The sequence below is a fragment of the Antechinus flavipes genome, chromosome 2, assembly GCF_016432865.1.
Source record: "Antechinus flavipes isolate AdamAnt ecotype Samford, QLD, Australia chromosome 2, AdamAnt_v2, whole genome shotgun sequence".
Taxonomy (NCBI): domain Eukaryota; kingdom Metazoa; phylum Chordata; class Mammalia; order Dasyuromorphia; family Dasyuridae; genus Antechinus; species Antechinus flavipes.
In genome coordinates, this window is record NC_067399.1 from 539,917,424 (window position 1) to 539,941,491 (window position 24,068).

Sequence of the window (24,068 nt, forward strand, 5' to 3'; positions counted from 1 at the left end):
GGAGAGGAAAGTATGCTATCTTCATATTTTCATCTTTTTTCCCCCAACTTAGAAAACCTTTTATAAGAAAGATTTTGAACAGAGGCAGCAGAGTGGTACAGGGTATAGAAAGCCTCTGAACTGGAATCAGGAAGACCTGAGTTCATTCTGGGCCTCAGATGCTAGTTGATTGGCCAAGTCCTTTAATTAACTCTATATGCCACAAGTCAATTCAATAGACAATGGTTAAAGTGCCAGCCTTTGTGCTAATCACGTTGGACACAGAGAAATGGTAAAGGCAGTCACTGCACTCAAGGAGCTAGGAGTCATGAAGAATACCACCTGAAAACAACCATTTATAAACAATCCTGCAAATAACTACTGGATAAATTGGAAATAAATCCACTCTGCAGGTTGGTTTGAGGAAAAAATAAAATAATGATGGTAAAGGGCCATACAGGCTTTACATGCCAAATAAATGCTGGCTATTATCATGCACTTCCCCAATTTATTCCCCAAGTCGTTCATGAATTTATATATTCAATGAACAATTATTAATGATCTTTTATGCACAATAGCCTTGAACTTTGGAAATGCAAAAATGAAAAACACTTCCTACTCCCAAGGAGCTTGTTCAAAGGTAAACAGATAAGTAAATAAAAGATCATCTGAGAAAGGGGAGACTACCCATGAGGAGGGTGTCCCTAGAGATGAGCCTTCAAGTGAGCAGCTGATTAGGAGGAAGTATCTTGCTGGGTTGGGAAACCATGCAGGGAGATGAGGAATATGGTACAGCTGGGTGGTGTTGGAGGGCTGCTCCTACAGGCAGGAGTTCTAATTAAACCTCAGGCATTTACCAAGTGGCTTAGCCTCTTTTTACTTCACTTTCCTCATCTGAAAAATGAGCTGGAGAAGAAAACGGCAAAACATTCTACTATCTCTGCCAAGAAAACCCCAAATGAAGAGTTAGACATGACTGAAATGAATTAGTTTCAGCCAGGAATCAAATGATTGTAAAGATCTTAGCCCAGTATATGGCACCTAGTATGCACTATATAAATGCTGCTAGCTATTATTATTCTTATTATTAATTATGGAATGGCTTGTTTGCAGAACAGCGAGTAGATCGATGTCACTGGACCACACTGTTCAATAATATGTCGTAAATTTGGAAAGATAGACAAGAGCCAGAAAGTAAAGAATTTTAAGAGTAGGTAGAAGGGGGTTTATATTTTATCCCCAAGCAAGAGGAGGGAGCCACTAGAGATTTTAAAGCAGCGTCTTCCCCCTCTCAGACCTTATGCAGGAAGAGGACAGGAAGATTTAGCTCCCAATCCCACCAATAACATGATAACTTTTCTCTTTCTAACAGCAGACCATGTGAACAGCAAAGGCATCAAGTTCTACAGTGATGTCATTAACACTCTTTTGGAAAATAACATCACACCCATTGTGACCCTCTACCACTGGGATCTTCCACAGGTCCAGGGGATGATAGGGGAGGGGGTGTAGAGTCAGGACCTAAATGGACAAGGAGGCAAAGGAAATGTCCATTTTCCTCATGGATGGTGGGTTGAAAGAGATCTTTGTGCTAATGTTTGGCCCAGGGATGTTAGAAGATGAGAAAATGATAGCTATAGCTATGTACATATGTGTATACATATTATTTGTGTGTGTATGTGTAAGTATGAGTATAAAAGATGTCCCAAAAGTCTTAAGTCCTGTTTTTTTTAATTATTGTTATTTATTTTCTATCATTAAAATTTTAAAACAATACCAAGACTTTTGGGATATCCTGAATATAAATATATTTTTGTTGCATGTGTCAATGAGACATAACAGATATGGGCCCTTGACCTGATTAATTTGATCTTTCAACTCCAAGACTTTTCTCTAAAACTAAGTTACAGAGTAAAGTTGTCCATCTGCCTTGAGTAGAGAGACTTTGTATTTAAGAATTCCCTACATAGATAAAATTATGGGTTCTGATTTAAAATAAATATATGTATTTTGTATATGTGTATACAGATAGTTATATAGTAGAAAGGTAATGCTAATTTAAATTGCTTTAGGAATAATGTCAACAAAAAATTTTTAAGCACCTACTATGTGCCAGAGACTGTGTAAACGCTCAGGATACAAAAAAGGCAAAAAACCCTATCCCCTTCCTTCAAAGAACTTACAGTCTAATGGGAGACAATATGCAAACAACTATATGCAAACAAGATAAACAGGAAAAAAATGGAAATATGATGTAGGATTTTTTTTTCATAATTATATTGACAGAACCCATGCCTGGGTAATTTTTTACAACATTATCCCTTGCACTCACTTCTGTTCTGATTTTTCCCCTCCCTCCCTCCATCCCCTCCCCCAGATGGCAAGCAGTCCTATACATGTTAAATATGTCACAGTATATATAATGTAGGATTAAAATTTTTTTTTACTTTGTAGGAGTTTGTGTCTTTCAAACCATTTCAAACAAAATGGGTTGAAGAATGGGCTTTTTTTTTTTGTCTTCACATATTGTAATATTGTTATGTTATTAACTAGCTACCTTATTAACTGTATTAGTTTATTGTTTGCTAGTTTTTTCTAGTTTATTAATTTTTCAGTTTCTTCATTTATAAATTGACATCACAGAATGCTGTAACCAAAGGGACCTTTAGGAATGAACTAGATGAGTGTTCACAATCTTTTCAAATTTGAAGGCCATTTTAAAAATAATTTTTTTCAATTGTCTTTATTTTCTCTTCTCCTCTTTCCAAAATCATTTTTAAAAAAGAAAAAAAAACCCTTATAACAAATGTGAATAGTTAAGCAAAATCAATTCCCATATTCGCTATGTCCAAAAATGTATATGAGACTCTATTTAAATGTCAAAAAAAATATCCTTTACATGACCTTGGCTGAAAAATTGACTCAGATTGAATGTAAATAGCAATCATTTCTGCTTTGACCAAAAACCCTGAAGGGCTTGCCCTCCCAGATTTAATCAATCAATTAATTAATTAATTAGGATTGGGTTTTTAGTTGTTGGGATGGGGGTGGGGTTGGTCTAGGTGAAAAAGGAGATTCTTGCCTCAATTGCTACCTATCTTTAATCATTAAATGGATGTGACCTCAGTCAAACTGAGACCTCTTGAAGAGTTTAACTTTAAAAAAGTCATGGTTTCCTATTATACCCAGAGCTATCTCCAGGCTGTAACTGACCACTGGACCCAAATGGCTTTGGAGGGGAAAGTGAGGCAGGTGACCTTGCCCAGCCTCCCTCTTTTAAATCCAATTCACTTGCAAGTCATCCTAAAACCATGCTAGTGAAAAACCTCCCCAAATTTAGCCAGTTCCGTCCTCGAACAAAAGGCACTGTTCTTAGACCTGGCTTTTAAATCTTTCCTGTTCAGTAAACATCATCATTGCTAGCATGCACTGGCTTATTAGTATTTAACAATAGGGGCACTCCTGTACCATGCAAAGGCGTTGGAGTAAAACTTTGAGTCTCCAATGGAGGACTAGTTCTTCACAGAAATAATAACCTCGAATTCTTTTCTCATCTCATTCTTCTCCCCTTTTATCCACCATATAGTCCAACTTTCTGGCTCCTCTCCTAATTTTTAAGAAATTCCTTTTATATTTTCATGCTATTTCTCCAGTTTTGGAGTACCTTTTGGCTCATATCATATACCTTTAACAAGACTTCCCTTTAATAAGACTCCATAAGAACTTTTCTTGTGGCCATAGAATTTGTTGTTGTTTTTCTTGTTGAAGGTGGAGAGCCCAGGTTGCCATAGGATGGGAAAGACCATCTATAATAGATAAAGCACCTGACATGTCGTGGTGTTAGTTAAAGATTTCATGTGGATACTTATTGTCTCCTCAACTAGATTGGAAACTTCTTGAGGGCAGCTGCCATGTTTTATTGAAACACTTTTGTATTTCTGCCTTTGGCACTTCCCGCAGTCAGTATATAGGGATAGCTCAATAAATATTTGTTTAATCAATGTACATATATCAATGGATCATCATTTAACATATTAAAGTAACAGAAGAAGATTGCTGTGAGAAAGATCTGATTTCAAATCTGGCCTCAGACACTCATCAATTGTGTAAGCCTGGGCAAGTCACTTAACTCTGCCTCAGTCTCCTGAACATAACTTTGTATTCCTCCCAGAGTTGTTGTAAAGTGTTTAGCATACTTCCTGGCACACAGTAGGTCTTAATGAATGTTTCTTCCCTTCCCCTTCCCTTTCCCAATGGCTCCCAAATGGCTTTCATGATGTACTTTTCAGAGATGTATTTCTCTTTCTTTTCTACGCATCCAGATGCTTCAGGTCAAATTTGGAGGCTGGCAGAATGCAACTATGGTTACCTACTTTGATGACTATGCCAATCTATGCTTTGAAAAGTTTGGAGACCGGGTGAAGCATTGGATAACTTTCAATGATCCTTGGGTAAGTCCATTATTTTCTGAGCTATGGACCCCACTCTTTTTTTTAAATGTTTTTTAATTAATATTTTGTTTTTATATTGCTTAGATTTCCTGAGGTATCCCTTAGGAATATCTCATCCCTCAAAGAGAATCATTCTATATAACAAAGACCATAACCCTTCTCTTTTAAAGCTGATTTTTATAGTGTTCTCTCACTAACTCAAGTCTCCCTCCTTATTCTTTTAGTCAGTTGCAAAGAAAGGCTATGAGACAGGACGCCATGCCCCTGGACTGAAGCTCAGAGGTACTGGAGCATACACAGCAGCCCACCATATCATTAAGGTAAAAATGAAAGGCTGAAATTCTTCCTGGGCCTATAGACTAAGGCAGAAGAGAAATGGCTTCTCAAAGCTTTGAAATCTGCATCTCCCTTTTAGTCCTCCTATTTACACTCACTCTGAGCCAACAAAAACAAAACAATGACCACTAAGTGGGGCTTGAAATGGGACATATTATTGGTCAATCAATGAGAACCAGAGTAAATTGGGTTTAAGGCATGGTCCTTAAGAAAGAAATAGTAAGAAAAAAAGGTTTTTTAATTTAAAAAAAGAAAAAAAAAAGAAATAGTTTGACAAACAACAGCAACTCTTATATTACTTTACCATGTTAGATAATGAGCCATTGATATATGTATGTTGATTAAACAAATATTTGTTGAGCTATCGTTACATACTCATTGTGGGAGGTACCAAAGGCAGAACTACAAAGATGTATCAATAAAACATGGCAGCTGCCTTCAAGAAGTTTCCAATCTAGTTGAGGAGACAATAAATACCCATATGAAATTTTTAATAAACAACAAGGTATATCATTAGTTAATTAGTTAACCTTCCCCCGCTCTCTATTTAGCATTTACATGATTAGGTCAAAGTGACAGTGCTACTACTATACACAGTGAAGGGGCAACATGCCCTCCAGCCACGAATGGCCTTTTTCCCAAAATTTTTTCCAAGTACTTTGTAAATTCTTTACCTTATGCTTTACCTTATTGCCTATATTTATACTTGTTATCTTCTCCCCTTAAACGGTAATCTTCTTGTGACTAGGATATATTTGTATTCCCAACACCTAGCCCAGTGCCTGGCACAAAGTAGACAATAAATGTTTTTTGATTGATTGAATTGGAATTAGTGATGGTCCTTGGACACGGAGAATCGAGACTTATAGATTCCCAGTACAGGTATCCTTCCACTGGCTATCCACAAAGTCTAAGCTTTTGCTGAGAGGCCCCTGAGGGACAAATCTCTGGGATGGCCGCCAGGGTGACCCTAAATGGAAATGATCTGAAAGTAAAGTTTATCTTTAGCATCTTATATTTACCCATCCGGACTCTCCTGTTACCCCATTCCAAATATCCATGGGCTTCATGTTACCTCCTTCTCCCAGCCTGCCTCCCAGCCAAGAACTCATTACTACAGCACCTTAGCCCTGCATGGTACAATCCCATCATTCAAAACAAATTTTGGTAGGCAGAGAAAATCATGAGCCCCAGATAATATGAGTGAACGTATGCTAAGATGAAAAAATGGGTATTGATCATTCAGTAAACATTTATAAAAATACTTATTCTGTGTCAAAAGACAAAAGTCTCCTGTACTCAAGGAGATTACAATCTAATAGTGAAGACAATATGCAAACAAATCTATTCAAAACAAACAATATATAGGATAAAAAGGAGATTTTTAACATATATTTAATTAATTGAGAGAAGGCACTAGAATTAAAATGAGTTTGGGAAATCTTCCTAAAGAAGATTAGGACTCTTTTAGGTAAAGTATATACATTTTGAGGAGCTAGGTGGTACGGAATGGGCCTGAAGTCAGGAAGATTCCTCCCCGAGTTCAAATCTGGCCTCAGACACTTACTAATTGGGTGACTGGGGTCAAATCACTTAATCCTATTTGCCTCAGTTCTTCATCTGTAAAATGAGCTGGAGAAGGAAATGGCAAACTCCTTGCCAAGAAAATGCCAAATTGTCACAAAGAGTTGAATACAACTTAAATGACTAAACAACAACAAAGTATTAATTTTAATCAGGGTTTCTGGAGCTGAGACTTTAATTAAAAAAAAAAAGATTATAATAGGAGTATTAGGAACTATGATAGACCAATGGGACAGGTCCTTGAGAAGAAGGAAAACTTTTGGTAACCCTAAAAATTAGACTGGTCTTATATCTCATTCTAAAAACAGAAATATGTAAAGTATTCACATATTAATCAAAGAATAGCACAGTTTTGCAACTGAAAGAATCAGATTATTTCTGATACTATAACCAAATACCCATCTAATCACTGAGGGTTCCTACTATGCTGGCTCTTCAAGTAGTAGTTGTGACCAGGTGGTTCAATTAAAATGCATAAGATATTTTCCAATGCAAAAGGAAACCTTGCTGTCTACCACATGTTTCTATTTTTTCAAAGCCTAATTTTTTTATTTGTGACCACACCCCATAGAGACTCATTATTTATGAGTGTCTAACACTATGCTGAATGGGAATAACAGGTAATCAATAGACACTAGGAGAAGCATTAAAGAGATGGGATCTACCAACATTGTTTGTAATAGTCACTTGAGGGCTTTCATGTATAAATTCACATTTATTCAATGCTTATTAAATATCCACCATGCAGTGGTATACAAAGTGGTATGTTGATAAATGTTTAACAACTGGCTCTTGGAAGGAAAATATACATAAAACACACATTTAATTTTAATCTGTATTACTAACATTTTCTTCATTTCTTTGTAAGTCTAGACAATTCAACACAAAAATCAAGCAAGTTTTGATTCATAGTATTTACCAGGTTTTTTTTTGGTGTAAATGCTCACATTGAAAATTTAACAATGGACTCTCCTGGACCAGTTTAAGCTGGTTCCAGCACACCCCAGGTTATAAGAAACAGTGTTAGGTTGTTATTTATACATATGAAGGACATAAAGATAAAGAAGAGTTTAGGCCCTGCTAACAAAAAGATATTGAAAAGGATACAACATAAGCCAAAATATTATAGAATGTGATGGGACAAAGGTGAGATCCAGATAAAGTACATCAGGAAAATCTGAGAGATGACTTTTTATAAGGAATAATGATCTCAGAGCTGGACCTCAAAAGAAGAAAGGCATTCTTAATACACAAGAAGATGGCCCATATAAACTATTGAAGCAAAAGACAAAACATAACTGGGGAGCAGCTAGCACTCTGATGTGACTGAAATGAACAACACATGAATGGGAATAATGTGAAATAATGCTGGATCATAAGTCACAGTAGTCATTGAATGTTTAATAAAACCAAAAACTTCAGCTCCTGGGATTAAAAACTCACTATTCGACAAAAATTGCTGGAAAAACTGGAAAATAGTATGGCAGAAAGTAGGCATTAACCAACGCCTAACACCCTATATCAAGATAAAATCAAAATGTCTCATGATTTAGACATAAAGGGCGATACTGTAAGCAAATTAGGAGAACAAGGGTTCGTCTACTTCTCAGATCTGTGGAGAAGGGAGGGATTTGTGCCAAAGAAAAACTGGAGAACATTATGAAATACAAAACAAACAATTTTGATTATATTAAATTAAAAAGGCTTTGTACAAACAAAGCCAATGCAGTCAAGATTAGAAAGGAAGCAGAAAGCTGTGGCGGGGAAAATTTTACATGCAGTGTTTCTGATAAAGTCCTCATTTCTATAATATAGAGAGAATTGACTCAAATGTATGAGTATAAGCCATTCCCCAACTGATAAATGGTCAAAGGATATATACAGACAATTTTCAGATGAAGAAATTAAAGCCATTCTAGTCATATGAAGAAATGCTCTAAATCATTATTGATCAGAGAAATGCAAATCAAGACAACTCTGAAGTATCACTTCACACTTCTCAGATTGACTAAGATGACAGGAAAATGTGCCAAAATGTTTGTGGCAGCCCTGTTTGTAGTGGCTAGAAACTGTAAATTGAATGGATGCCCATCAATTGGAGAATGGCTGAGTAAATTGTGGTATATGAACGTTATGGAATATTATTGTTCTGTAAGGAATGACCAGCAGGATGAATACAGAGAGGCTTGGCGAGACTTACATGAACTGATGCTAAGTGAAATGAGCAGAACCAGGAGATCATTATACACTTCGACAACGATATTGTATGAGGATGTATTCTGATGGAAATAGATTTCTTTGACAAAGAGACCTGAGCTTCAACTGATAAATGATGGACAGAAGCCACTACACCCAAAGAAAGAACACTGGGAAACGAATATGAACTATTTGCATTTTTGTTTTTCTTCCCGGGTTATTTTTACCTTCTGAATCCAATTCTCCCTGTGCAACAAGAGAACTGTTTGGTTCTGCAAACATATATTGTATCTAGGATATACTGCAGCATATCTAACATATATAGGACTGCTTGCCATCTAGGGGAGGGGGTCGAGGGAGGGAGGGGAAAAATCGGAACAGAAACGAGTGCAAGGGATAATAATGTTGTAAAAAAAAATTACCCTGGCATGGATTCTGTCAATATAAAGTTATTATTAAATAAAATAAAATATTTAAAAAAAGATGACAGGAAAAGATAATGACCAATGACTGAATCTGAATCAAAGCATAGTATTTTCTTGCTCTTGGTGATGTTGTTCATTTGCTTGATTTTTTCTTTCTTGTATTTTTTCCCCTTTTGATCTAATTTTTTCTTGCAAAGCATCACATATAGGGAAATATGTTTAGAAGAATTGCACATGTTTAATCTATATTAAATTGCTTGCCATTTAGAGGAGGGAGAAGAGGAGATGTGAGGGAGAAAAATTTGGAATGCAAGTTTTTGCAAAAATGTTGAAAATTCTCTTTGCTTGTATTTAGAAAAAATAAAAGCTATTATTATAAAAAAAAAAAAGAAACAATGTTGGAGAGATTAAAATCAGACTGGAGAGGACTTTAAAAACCAATATTTTAGTTAATAGACAATAAGGAGCTAGTGAAATTGTTTTTTGTTTTGTTTTGTTTTGTTTTTTGAGAAGTGATGCAACTTGGTCAGACTTGTAAATTTTTTAAAATTGTTTTGGCTGTTTGTGAAGAATGGACTGGAAGCTGATAAATTAGTTAGGAGTCCATTACATTAATTCAAGGAAGAGATAATGACAGTCTGAATTAGGTATTAGTGAGATGAGAAGAGAAGATGGATGTAAGAGCTATGATAGAAGGTGATTTTAGTAATACCTGGATTTGGTGGGCAAGTAGATGAGAAAAAATAGAGACAAAAAAGATTCTAAATTTTTAAGTTTGGGTAACTGGGAAAATTATGGTGCCATCAACAAAAATAGGGAAGTTAAGGAAGCGCCAGGGTTAAGGGAAGTTAAGTTCTATTTTGGACCTATTGAATTTGAAATGCCATCATCATAGCTGGAAAGAACCAGCAGGCAGTTGGAGATGTGGGAGTGGAGCTCACAAAGAGACTAAGACTGTATATATAAATCTGGGACTATTCTGCAGAGGCAATCACTGAAACCATGGGAGAGGAAAGAATACCAAGAGAAAGAGTGTAAAGAGGAAAAATAAGTGAAGACAGAGCCTTGAAAGACTTTAAAGGCAGGAAAGGCAGGAAGTGGCTAATGAACCAGAGAATAGGTTAGACATGGAATAAGAGGATCAGGAAACAATGGTGGCTACACATGTAAAGAGGAAGAGATAGATGATACCTTAAGGTCATTGCAAGATTGAATTTTATTTTTCTTTTTGAAGAATATTGAACATGTTTGCAGCACAGATCCAATACAATATGGGACACTGAAGATGATAGAAAAAGATTGAGATAGGGAGAAAGAGAGAGAAATGCTCAGTGATCCTAAAAATGGAAAGGAATGGTGAGAAAGGTAATGGCAGAGTTTTTTTAAAATAGCCACTTACCTTATGTTTTAGAGGCAGAAAAATTTTCAAATCATCCATTTTCTGAAAAGATTTGTCTCAGCAAGCTAATAGGTCAACTTTCTTTACTATAATACTTAGCAAAAAACTTAGTTGTTGTCCATTTATGGGTTATTCATTTTAAAATTATTTACAATGAATTATTAATCCTGGGCTGACTTTCCCCTAATTGCCCAGCATTCTACCTCCCAGACTCTATATTCTCAGGCAGTAAGTATTCATTTAATTTTAGCCCAAGAAAAACATAGCCCAAAAGATAAATATACTAAAAATGCCATGAAGCACTACTAAGCCAAATATAGGCAGTTTTTGGATTATCTGATGGTCTGGATTACTACATTATGATTCATCTCCATTACTGTAGATGATTTAGAACTAAGAATGGAGAAACTGTAATGTATGTAATAGGCAGAGGAGGGAGTCATAGAGGCTTTATGTAGTATTTTAAGGTTTGCAGTATTTACTTATTCCCCCCCCCCCAAAAAAAAAAAAAAAAAACAACCCTGGGAAATAGGAACTATTATTATCCTAATTTTATAGATGAGGAAACTGAGGCAGATAATGGTGATTTGTCCCAGATAATACAGCTAATGTCTGAGGTTGGATTTGAACTCAGTTTTTCCTGACTCCAGCTTCTGCACTCTATCCACTATGCCACTAACTAGAATTTGAACTGGAATTCTTAGATTTTGACTTTGAAAAGTAGGGCGAATATATTGAGAGTAAGGTGGCAGCGGGGTTTGATAGAACCACATTCATTCAGCCATTTATTAAATACTTATTATGTAGAAACAGCATTGAATTTAAGATATGGTCCCTACTCTGATGGAAGGAAGGAAGGAAGGAAGGAAGGAAGGAAGGAAGGAAGGAAGGAAGGAAGGAAGGAAGGAAGGAAGGAAGGAAGGAAAAAAAGAAGGAAGGAAGGAAAAAAAGAAGGAAAAATAAAGGAGGGACGGAATGGAGAGAAGAAAAAAAGGAAGAGAGGGAGGAAGGAAGGAGGAAAAGATACAATCCAAGGGCTTTAGTGACATAAAATGGTAGGTTGTCTTGAGAACTGGTCCCTGCCCTCATGGTGCTTACAAACTAGCAAGAGATGTTGTAAAAATGTGTTCTTTTTCTTCTAGTCCCATGCAAAGGTCTGGCGCTCTTACCACAAAGCCTGGCGCAAAAAACAACATGGTAAGCCTCAAACATTTAGAATCAACCAATAGAACTGGAACAAACAGGTTCTACAAGGTGACATGTTCCTTTATTTTTTTCTCCCTTTTCCCAAAGGGCTGGTGGGGATTTCATTAACTTGCAATTGGGGGGAGCCTGTGGACATTACTAACCCAGAGGATGTCGAGGCTGCTGAAAGATACATGCAGTTCTGTCTAGGCTGGTTTGCGAACCCCATTTATGCTGGAGACTACCCCCAAGCTATGAAGGATTACATTGGTGAGTAAACCGGCCTCCTACTATCCCAGCTGGAGAGGCAGGCCATGTGCTATACTACAATGTTTGGCTAACCTGAGAATGGGAAGATCAGGATTCTAGTCCTTGCAAGTCATTTCTTCCATTCAGGCTATTGATGAATAAAGTTTAGGTTCTTTTCAACTTTTTCATTCCATGATTCTAATAGAATGGACAGCTAGATGGGGAAATGAATCGAGCACTGGGCTTGAAATCAGGAAAACACCTTCATGAGTTTAAATCTGGCCTCAGTCCCTTACTAACTGTGTGACTCTGGGCAAGTCACTGAACTCTTTTGCCTCAGTTTCTCCACTGAAGAAGGAAATGGCAAACGACCCCAGTATCTCTGCCAAGAAAACCCCAAATGGGGTCAGGAAAAGTTGGACATAACTGAAATGACTGAGCAACAACAAATAGAACTTTTTCTTATAGTGTTTATGTGAAAAGAATAAAAGCTGGGGACATAGAAGGAAGATAAATGGCAGTAAATGTTCTAGATAAGCCATAAACTGGATAATAAGCTACCAAAGAATAGAGATTTTCTGTCTAGAAAACAACCTAAGAATATTGAAAAAAATGAGTATTTGTGAGCTTGGAGAAAAGTTCACCAATAATTTAGAGATGGTTTTTCTCCTGTATCTTTTGCCTTTTTATTTCTCTCTTCCTGTGTCTCTCCTCCCATCCCTTTTCCTCCCCTCCCCTTTCCCTTCCCTTTCCTTTCCCTTCCTTTCCCATTTCCTTTCCTTTCCTTCCCTTTCTTTCCTTCCTTTCCCTTTTCCATTTCTTTCTCATCCCCTCTTTTCCCTTTCCTAGTTCTGTTTCTAGCCTTTTGCCTATATTTATTTCTTCAGTTTCTTTTTCTTGTCTTGTGGCTAGAACTAATATTTCTAGAAATATGTAAATAATGTAGAGGAGGGGCAGCTAGGTGGTGCAGTGGATAGAGCACCAGCCCTTAAGTCAGGAGCACCTGAGTTCAAATCTGGTCTCAGACACTTAACACTTCCTAGCTGTGTGTGACCCTGAGCAAGTCACTTAACCCTAATTGTCTCAGCAAAAAAAAAAAAAAAAAAAAAGTTAGATATCAATAATAGTAGGGGAAGGCAATCTTCACTTTATTTTTTTGTTTATTGAGAAAACTTCTAGTATTTCCTTATTATCTAAAAGAGCCACTTCTGGTTTTATGAGATTTTTAAAAAAGGATCTCTCTATACCTATACCTTGTAGTTCTTAGAATAAATCAGTATTATATGTTCTTAAAGGCTTTTTCTCCCTGTATCTATTAACATAAACACGTGGGGTTTCTTTTTTAATATTAATTTAATTAATTAGTATTATTTTTTTTCAATGCTGAATCATCCCTAGTCCAATGTGATTATATTTGAATTATTTTTTTAGATAAGTAGAATGTAATATTTTTGCGAAGTTTCCACTAAAAATTTTAGAACAATATTCATTAATGATATTGCATACATACACATACACACATATACATATATGTAACATATAACCAATATTACCTGTGTATAACAAAAATATAGACCAATATCATTAGTGACAAATTCCAGGAAGCAACGAGATCTATACACATATATGTATGCATGTGTATGATATGTGTGTGTATCTTCCACTAGTTTAGGTATAAGACCTATATTTGTCTCTTAAAAAAAGAGTTTGGAAAGAGGATTCTGAGAAGAGTAGGTGAGAAAATTCTAAGCTCTTCAGGTTTCTTCCACAAACCAGACAAAATAATGCCTTAGGCGAACCTAGAGTTGTAAAAACAAACCAGAGTAGAGGCAGAGTACTAGTTCTCCTAGATCAGTTGGAGAAGATCTGAAGCAAAATTCTGGGATGAAGTAACAGGCTGTTCCTCTGAAACGCCCAGCAGAGAGCCTTGGGACTGACTGGGTTGGGAGGCAGCCTCAGCCCCCGCCACAGGAATCTTCCCCTCGGGGACAGGGTCAGGAGACCAGAGTCTGAGCCTGAATCTGGGAAGAGTGAGGGAACCTCTGCTATAAGAGACAGCACAGCTGGACTGCCAAAAGAGAGCCCTAAGTAAAACGGGACCAGCACATGGCTGATGAGCCCAGAAGCAGTGGAGGAGAGATGCTTTGGGCTGTGGGCACTCACAGGAGGGCAGAGTTCTTGGTTGGGATTCCAGGCCAGAGGGGAGAACTAAAAAACAACTGGGGCCATCCCCAGGAGTAGAGATGACTTATAATAACAAGCTTTAAGGTACTTTATTTATTTATTTATTTTTAATGAGCAGGCAGAGGAGAAAGAACCTCAACAGAAAGTTTACTATGGGAATAAGTGGGATTTGTCTTCAAAGGAGGATACTGAAGTTAAAAAAAAAACAAAACCCTCTCACCCTAAAGAGTAATATCAAATGGTCACCTGCCCAAAAAGAATTCATAAAAGAACTCAAAAAAATTTTAAAAATAGAGACAGACTAAGAAGAAATTTTTTAAAAAAAGAACAATCCCCCAAATCCAAGATTATGAAAAGAAAATCAATTGACTAGAACAGGAGATCCAGAATTTTATAGAAGAAAATGACTTCTTGAAAATTAGAATTGGGCTAGGAGAAGCCAGCGATGTTATGAGAGATCTCTCTATATATAATTTATTTATTTTTGCGGATGTAATTGGGGTTAAGCTGCCCCATATTTATATGATTTTTAAAAAATATTTTGGGGGCAGCTAGGTGATGGATAGAGCACCAGCCTCATTGAAGTCAGGAGGACCTGAGTTCAATTCTGGCTTCAAACACTTAACACGTCCTTGCTGTGTGATCCTGGGCAAGTCACTTAACCCCAATTGCCTCAGCAAAAAATGTCATATAAATAAAAACAAAACAATAAAATATTTTTAAAAAATGAAAAATAGAAGAGAATGTGAAATATCTCATAAGCAAAACAACAGATCTGGAGAACAGAACAAGAAGAGAAAATATAAGCATTAGAACAAGAAGGGAAAATAGAAATACAAAAAATCAACCAATCACCACCTGAAAGAGATCCTAACAAGGAAAACCTACAGGAACATCACAGCCAAATTCTGAAACTCCCAGGCCAAGGAGAAAATATTACAAACAAGAAAAAACCCAATTTAAATATGGTCACAATTAGAACCATATAAGATGTAGCAGAAGCTACATTAAAAGATCACAGATCTTGAACATTATATTTTGAAGAACAAAAGAAATGGAAGCTACATCCCATGGTAGAAATTATCCTGTATTCTGTATTTCATGTGATGTATTCCAAATTCATATGGTCCAATGGCACTCCCTGCCCTCTCCATGATTGTTTTCCTTTCCTTTGGCTATCTTCTTACTTCTGGATCCATGTCTTTTCCGGATCCATATCTTTTCCCCCTTCCCCACTTAAGTGTAGGCAGAGGGACTTGTACAAAAGCCTTGGAACAGGAACTAGCATATCTTGTGTGAAGAAAAGTGTCTGGAATAAGGTCTAGGAAAAAGCAAAGTTCTAAAGTCTTAAATGACAACAGTTTAGCCAAGAAGAGGAGATGAAATAGTGGCTAATGGGGATGGTTGGATTACATAAGGATTTTTTAAGGATGAGGAGACATGTGCATGTTTGTAAACATGGGGATTTCAGCAGAGAAACCAGCAAATAGGGAGATATTGAAGAATTTGTGGGGAAAATCTGTTAGATCCAAATATGATTTCTCTATTGTCAATGGAGATAACTTACGCAAATCTTGACATATTTTCCATTTCTCATGGGTATGTATATATACATATATATATATATAATATATATATATGCATGTGTGTGTGTGTGTCCCTGTGTATATGTATGTATATGTATTGTTCCCTCTTTAACACAAACCCCATGACAGTAGGTATGGTTCTTGAAAAACCAGCCCTCCTCCCCCATCTAATTCCTCTGTGAAACTCACATCTCATTTGTATAATTTCTCTTTTGACCTTTTTCTTGTTTTTTAGAATCATATACTCAGCTGTACTCCATTCATATATGGTTTACATTTCTACAAATAAAAAATAAGTGGTTTGTCTTCATATTTCTCTTAAGTTCAAGTCTTTCTGCAACAATTTAATTTTATTCAATGTCTTTTTCTTTTGGTACATTATTATGCTCAACTTTGCTGGGTATGGTTTATTTTGTTTTTGTTTTGGCCACCATGCCAGTTCTTTTGTTCTTCAGCATACAGTGTTCAAGACCTTAAAGTCTTAAAGAGACTTGCCCAGGATCACATAGCTAGAAAGTGTTGAGTGTCTGAGGCCGGATTTGAACTTAAATCCTTCTCCAGACACTTCAGGGCCAGTATCTAATCACTACTCCATCTAGCTGCCCCACTACTGCTATGTCTTAAATGGTTCTAATTGTGGCTCTGCCGTATTTGAATTTTTTTCTTGTTGCTTGTAATATTTTCTCCTTGACCCTGGGGATTTCAGAATTTGGCTATCATGTTCCTGTAGGTTTCCTTGTTAGGATCTCTTTTGGGTGATGGTGGATTTTTTCTATTTCTGTTTTCCCTTCTTGTTCTAACACTTCAAGACAATTTTGTTTCTTGTATTATTGTTTCAAGATTCTTTTTTGATTGTAATTTTCAGGTAGTCCTATTATGTTTATGTTTTTTCTACTTAATCTGTTCCCTAGATCAGTTGTTTTTCTTTTTCTTTAAAATTTATTTTAAAAAGAATTTAAAGAATAAAAAACAAAAGGAAAAAATGAAAAACAAAACAGTACAAATCAGAACACTGTCATGTACCGAGAAGAACATCAGGGAGGATTCAAAATATATAACAAACAATTTAAGAAAGGATGTATAATAGTAGAAAACATTATATTCATGAGTATCCATCTTTATTTCCTTGTAGGTTGTTCTTTTATTCTCTGCTGTACACTTTAACTTTTTTTCCCTTTTCATCTCCCCTCTCCCGCCTGTATAAGCTATTTCACATCTCTTCTATTTTTTCATTCCATATATTGTTTTTATTATTTCTTGGTCTCATAACTTCACTGGCTTTCCCTTGCCCAATTCTATTTTTCAAAGAGTCATTTTCTTTTTTCTTAAATGACTTTTTATTGACAGAACCCATGCCAGGGTAATTTTTTACATTACCCCTTGCATTCACTTGTTCCGATTTTTCCCCTCTCTCTCTCCACCTCCTCCCCCAGATGGCAAGCAGTCCTATACATGTTGAATAGGTTACAGTATATCCTAGATACAATATATGTGTGCAGAACCGAACAGTTCTCTTGTTGCACAGGGAGAATTGGATTCAGAAGGTATAAATAACCCAGGAAGAAAAACAAAAATGCAAGCAGTTTATATTCATTTCCCAGTGTTCTTTTTTGGGTGTAGCTGCTTCTGTCCATCCTTGATCAAATGAAACTGAATTAGCTCTCTTTATCAGAGATCCACTTCCATCAGAATACATCCTCAAACAGGATATAATGATCTCCTGGTTCTGCTCATTTCACTTAGCATCAGTTCATGTAAGTCTCTCCAGTCCTCTCTGTATTCATTCTGGTCATTTCTTACAGAACAATAATATTCCATAACATAGAAATTTTCTTAAGATTTTGGATCAGCTTTTCTAGTTGGTTAACTTTTCATAATTTTCTTGTTTTTCTTAAATTTTTTTTGGGGAAAAAAAATTCTCCAATCTCTCTCAATTTTTAAAGTCTTTTTTTTTTAGTTTATCTGTGAAACCTTTTAGGGTAGGTAACCATTTCATTATTCTTTGGAGTTGGACAGATTTTTTTTTTTTTTTTTTTTGCTTCAGTATCCTCTGAAGACAAATCTGTATTTTCATAATAACTTTCTTGTGGTTGGTTTCTTTCTCCTTTGCATGTTATTTTAAAATTACTTATAGCAGCTTACTGGAATCAGCTCTACTTCTGGGGTTGGGGAATGGTGCCTCTGGCCTCAGGGCCCCCTTCAGTTCTCTGCTAAGTGCCCACAGCTAACAGCATATCTGTCCCATTGCTTTTGCACTCACCAGATGTGAGCTGCTTCCTTCAGCTCAGGCTCAGGATACCTTTTGGCAGCTCAGATGGGCCTGATATCACTAAAGATTGGTTCCCCCAATCTTCCCCTTCTCAGATGCCCAGCCCCCCATACTATCTGGTGTGAAATCCTGTGGCTGGGACCAAGGCTCCCTTTTAACCCAGCTAACCCCAGGGGCTGCAGCTTGCCATTCCAGTAAGGAGCTAGCCTTACATTTCACAGGAAGCAAACCTCTGATGTCTTTCTTTAGATCTCCTCTGGTTGTCCAAGGAGGACCACCCCTCTGCCCCAGCTTTTTATTTTTACTGCTTCAAAATTGCAGAGGTACTATTTTGTCTTGTTTGTGGGGAAAATTTGGGGAGCTTGGAATTTTCTATCTTCCCAGAATCCTCTTAATTGGATTTCTTGCTAACCTTTCAGTAAATTTTCTTTCACCGATTCTCATTAAAGTATTACTTATATCTTAATAATTTTTTAGGTTTAAATTTAAATCAAATTGAATATTAAAATCCAGCCCCACTTTTATATCAAGGTGAAGACACATTCTAAGCTCAAATTTAGTCTCGTTGAAATAGATTTCAAGTCATTCCTTAATGCCAGAAATAACCATAATGTAAAAATTCTAATCTGTATGAATGATGATCCTAGCTAAATGAAAGAATTGCTCTTTTCTATTTCAAACTTTTCTATCTGCAAACAAATTCACAATTGGGACTGATCTTGACTGCTTTTTCAAATATAGCAGTGTTTACTGGGGGGCAATTTGTAGTATCTTTCTGTATGTCTTTAAAAAAAAAAAAACACTGGTTAAACTTCATTTTGAATGGTGGTGGGTTGTATTCATGTTGATTTTATCCATCTCGCATTTTCTAGCATGAACAGCTCATTTTGATTGATCTGGTAGGTTGGCTGATCTCTATTATATCTCACGTATATATTTTAAAAAATTTTTGGCATTAATATTGATCTTTGTCCTAAAGTTTATAATATCAATACATAAATTGTCTCTTCACTGTTATTAGAATTTCACAAGACTAATGATTCTTGTTATGTACAATGCTTCCCGATTTATTTCTCAAGTATTTGTTGTTTAGACACAAGGTTTTTATAGTCTATAAAGTCTCTAGCACTTATTCTTCACAAACAACATTTTTGTTTTGGCCAGTTCACCTCTGCATTAAACTATACGGTACTTGTTTATTTAATTTGAAAGGTTTTGAAGTTTTTTGCACAATTTCTTTACATCCTTATTGACTGGATATACAACAGACAAATATGAAGAATTATGTGATCATTACCTTACTGAACTGAAATTTAATTCAATTTTAAAGCTATATTTAATAGTAACACCATAATGTTCTTTTAAAGTATATTTCACAATTCTCTTAAAAGTGGACTTTCTTTAACCAGAAGTTTCAAGTTGTAGGTAGATTTAAAATGCATTACTCATATATAAAAACTTTTGTGGTTTTAACATTTTAAAATTGTTACGTAAGACAAATTTTTTCAGATACTTTAATCTTAAATCCTGGAATTTAGACATCTCTTTTAGTAAGTATTATAAATTTGGAAATATTACTATCATATATTGTGAAAGCAAAAACATTTGTGGGAAATGACTTTTAAAGAAACTTTTTTTTCCTTTCATGACAGGTAGAAAGAGTACAGAACAAGGCCTGGGGATGTCAAGGTTACCAGTGTTCTCAATCCATGAAAAAAATGACATTAAAGGCACATTTGACTTTTTGGGATTAGGTCACTTCACTACTCGATACATCACACAAAAGAATCATCCTTCCCGCCAAGGGCCCAGCTATCAAAATGATCGTGATGTAGCAGAATTAGTTGACCCAAACTGGCCAGATTTAGGCTCTAACTGGCCACAGTTGGTGCCATGGGGATTTAGGAGGCTCCTCAACTTTGTTCAGGTAATTATTAGAAAGCATTTTTTATAGGAAGTTAGTGTAAAGAGCTTTGTTCTAATAAAAACAAAAGACAAAAATTGCAGATAGTACTCTTCTCTAAATATAAAATTATAGCTTCTTTGTAAAGTATAAATTTTGTAAAATTCAAAATGGGATTTTGATAGGTTTAATCTAATAATTACATGCTGCTATTACTTGATTTAAAAGTTAGCATTTTAGAAATTCTCTACATACTTTCCCTGTCTTAACCCCAGTATCTTCCATAGCTGGTTTAAATATTAATTTGTCTTATTTTCAGACTCAATATGGCAATCCTGTCATATATGTGACAGAAAATGGTGTGTCTGAAAAGCTGAATCATATTCAATTGTGTGATGAATGGAGAATACAGTACCTCAAAGGATACATTAACGAGATGCTAAAAGGTGAGAATTAGTTGCAAACATTTCAATTTTTAATTCAAAAGGTCTTTTTGTTTTCATGTGTTTTGTCAACTCAAACTCACAACAGGTTGTGTACTATATGGCTATTGAAAGAACAAATGCTGTATGATCAGAAAGGTACAATATCTAGAACCTAAGTAAAAATCCCATCATATTCAACACTGATTAGACAAATGTAGTCAGATCATTTGACATCAACACTCAGTGGAATGTCATTTGATGGACAATAATAAACTGAAGAATATCCACAGGAAGACCATGAAAGGGAGATTTCAGGTTTACAGTATTATGAATTATCAAGAAAAGGAACTAGGGACATTTATCCTAGAGAAGATGAAAGGGAGGGTACTTTCTAATAAGACATGGTATTTTGCTTTTAATTTTAACTCATACTTACTTGCTAGCTATGTGATCCTGGGCAAATCACTTAACCCCAATTGCCTCAGGGGGAGAGGAAGGGGGGAGAAACTTATAGAATGTCATGTGGAAGAAATATTGTTTCTTGTTTGACCCAGAGGACAAAAGCAGAAGCTAAGAATTGTAGAAAAGCAAATTTAGGTTAGTTATACCTCTAGAGGTATAGTTGCTCTGATTCAGGAGGTTCTCCTTCGCTTTATTTCTTCCAATGTTCAAGAACATTTATTCAGGGCATTATAAAAGTTGATTCTCCAAAAGACCATCCTCAAGAATTCACAGGAAACTCAAGAAATCATCTAATACATTCCATACCCAAATACTCTCCTCTGAGCCCATTCCAAGTTCTGAAATTCTACAAATGTGTAAAAGCTTCAGGAAATAAATGTAGTTTTACACATTTTCAGGGAACTAAATATTAAAATGATTTTTAATGGAAATTTGTTTTTAGCTATAAAAGATGGTGTTAATATAAAGGGATATACTTCGTGGTCTCTGCTTGATAAATTTGAATGGGAAAATGGATACTCACACAGATATGGATTCTTTTATGTTGAATTCAACAACAAGAATAAACCTCGATATCCTAAGGCTTCAGTTCAGTACTATAAAAGCATCATCACTGCAAATGGATTTCCTAATCCAATAGAGGTGAGACCAACATTAATTCTAACCCAATTAATATATGCCCTTATGGTTATACAGCATTAGTACAACTTTCACCCTACATCTCCTCTATCACCAGTTCTCAAGTTATTAGTCAGGACTTGAACTTCCTGACTTATAAATCTATATTGTTTATGATACAAGATGGAAACTGAACACAATGAAAAAATTCAAATAGAAACAATATCTATTCATGAATACAGATATTTATTGATATATGAATAACACACAATTTAGCATAATATAAATGGTTACATGGTAAGCTAACTAAAAGCAAAGGATATGATTGTGCTCTCTATAACATTTCTAAACAGAAGATACCTTGCTGTTTCTCAGTCAAGATCGTCCAGTCCATTCCACCAGATGGCTCCAAAACTTTTCATGGGAAAGATATCTAAATTCTGTATTTAGTAACTTTAAAGCTTTTACGGATACAATGTGAGAAAAAAGCAGAGAAATAAGAATATTCAAAAACTGTACAAGCTCTGTTCTATGATTAGTGGAAAAGACACAGGGGGAAAAAAAGGCAAAAAGAGGGCAGTCAGTTTTCTTGTTCTTAGATTGTTAGCTACTTGAGGGCAGGAAGATGTTTAGTTTCTTCTTTGTATTTGTACCTAGCAGAATGTTAATACAAAATAGAACAATTTCTTTTTACCCATCACAATTAAGCTCCAGACTTATTTCCATGCTGGTTCCACATTATTTCCCCTCCCAGGCTCTATGATCTGCCAAACTGAACTGTTTACCATCTCTCATCTAGGACATTCATCCTCTACCTCAGTGCCTCTGGCATAAACTATTTCCCATGCCTGGAATACTAGCTTTCTTCACTTGCACATTTTAGAACACTCGACTTCCCTTGGAGGTCCTTTCAAGAGAGCTTCCATGATTGTTTTTACACCATCCACTATTTGTCATGTTCTGTACTTATTTATCTGTGAACATATAAAGACCTCCAAGGGAACTCAAGTGTTCTAAAATGTGTAAGAACTCAAATTCCTTAAGGGAAGGGGGAACTGTCTCATTTTAATTTTTGGATAACTTGAAAACAAGGAACACAACTTTTTTTTTTTTTTTTTTTTTAAACATTCTGCACAGGGAACACTAAATATTTGCTGACTGATTTAAACAGGCTAAAAACTTTGACTATTAAGAAACCATTACTTATCAAGCTAATCTTAAACAGGTGGAAAGATGGTACAGCATAGCCACAGAAACCTGTTCTACCACCAACCAGATCCTTGCTGCAGGTAAATATTCTGTCCCTATCTTTGGTTCACTAAATGTCATGGTCATATCCAGAATTACATAAATCATATGTTCCTGAAATCACTTTCTAACATCTATCTAAAATAAAAACAAATTCTTACTTTACTTATAAGCAAATGCTAAATTGCTAACTGCAAATACCTTAAAATGAAAAAAAGAATGCTTTAATAACATGATAGCTACAAATACAGAGGCAATGTTTATAATACACTACATTGCTCCTAATAAATCAAACTGATGCATACTAATAGCCAAGGCAAACTAACAAACTTGGGAGTTTTATGGATTAGACTTTTTTCTTTTGGGGGGTTGGGGGGGTGGGGAGGGGAAGGGAGGGTAGTATTAAAAAAAAAAACAAAAAACCCCGGCACCAATCTGAAAACATATAAAGGGGCACTTCATATATTGCACATCAGCGTTTCTAATGCAATGGTTAACTAAAAGAATAGGCAAATCTGTCTCTAAACATTCCAGTTAGGAGATTTAGGCAAAACCACACCCAGAAAACATGAAAAACAAGAAAATATAAAAAACCGTAGCTTACTAAGAAGAAATGATGTGCTGCTCTAGATTTTAATACTTTTTAACTTGGCATAAGCCTATCTGTAAAGCTAGCCTGTCATTTCAAAATCTACTAAAATTTTCTACTTGGTAGGGAAAAATACTGAATCACATTAAGGCATATTTGAAAAACAGGAGCAGAAAAGATAAAAAAAAAATACAAAATGAGATAGTATAGTCTTGATATAAAAAAGTAGTGTTAAATATTCCAATAGTTTAAGTACAAACTAATACTGCATTCCCTACAAAGCTAAAATATACTCTAAAGACATTAATTGTTCCATTACTGAAGATGATATATATAATATCTAATACTTAACATAATTTCTCACATGACCTGTTTAATTATACTTCTATTATTAACAATGCCAAAAGTTTCTAAGTGCTTCCAAACTTTCTTCTGGCAATTGTCTTTGTTTCTCCCCAACTTTTATGTTTCCTTCCACCCAACCAAAGTAAGAAAAAAAAGTAGAATATTTTTACTACTATTCAAAAATTGGTTCATAGACAAAACAAAAACAAAACCAAAAAACTTTGCATGCTTTTAAGAAGCAAAGATATAGTTTTAAGACTTCTCTAAATTTGAAAGGCAGTAAATCCTAAGTACTTTGCCTTCTATTTTCTATAAATCATTTTAAGGAATGGCTATTAATTAATTCCCAACATTTAATTATTTAGGTGCCAGTATACAGAGTAAATCTAAATAGGTGAAAATGTGAACTGATCTCTTAAAGGTTTTTCAATATTACTAATCTTTCAGTAAAGTTACATCAGCTGAAACAATGAAATATTGACTTGTGTATGGTCCCTGTTTTCTTACATTTCAGAACCTTTGTTACATCACATGCAAATGGTTACAGAGATTGTGGTGCCTACAGTTTGCACACTCTGCATACTTATAAGTGCAGTTCTACTGATGTTCCTTCTTCGGAAGCAAAGCTAAGAAAA

The 24,068-nt window shown here is 35.5% G+C and overlaps 1 protein-coding gene across 2 annotated transcripts; it reads left to right on the plus strand.

Annotated features, from left to right (window-relative positions):
- Positions 1-4,318: 4,318 nt before the first annotated feature.
- On the plus strand, positions 4,319-24,064 carry LCTL (lactase like). 2 transcript variants are annotated; one of them, XM_051980808.1, is made up of 7 exons: positions 4,319-4,430; positions 4,655-4,750; positions 11,513-11,567; positions 11,664-11,825; positions 19,496-19,770; positions 20,066-20,192; positions 23,948-24,064. In XM_051980808.1, exons 1-7 carry the CDS (start codon positions 4,341-4,343, stop codon positions 24,061-24,063), a joined length of 921 nt encoding a protein of 306 aa, XP_051836768.1. In that variant the 5' UTR covers positions 4,319-4,340; the 3' UTR covers position 24,064. The 2 variants fall into 2 exon arrangements, with proteins under 2 accessions (XP_051836768.1, XP_051836769.1); XM_051980809.1 differs by lacking the exon at positions 4,655-4,750.
- Positions 24,065-24,068: the final 4 nt, after the last annotated feature.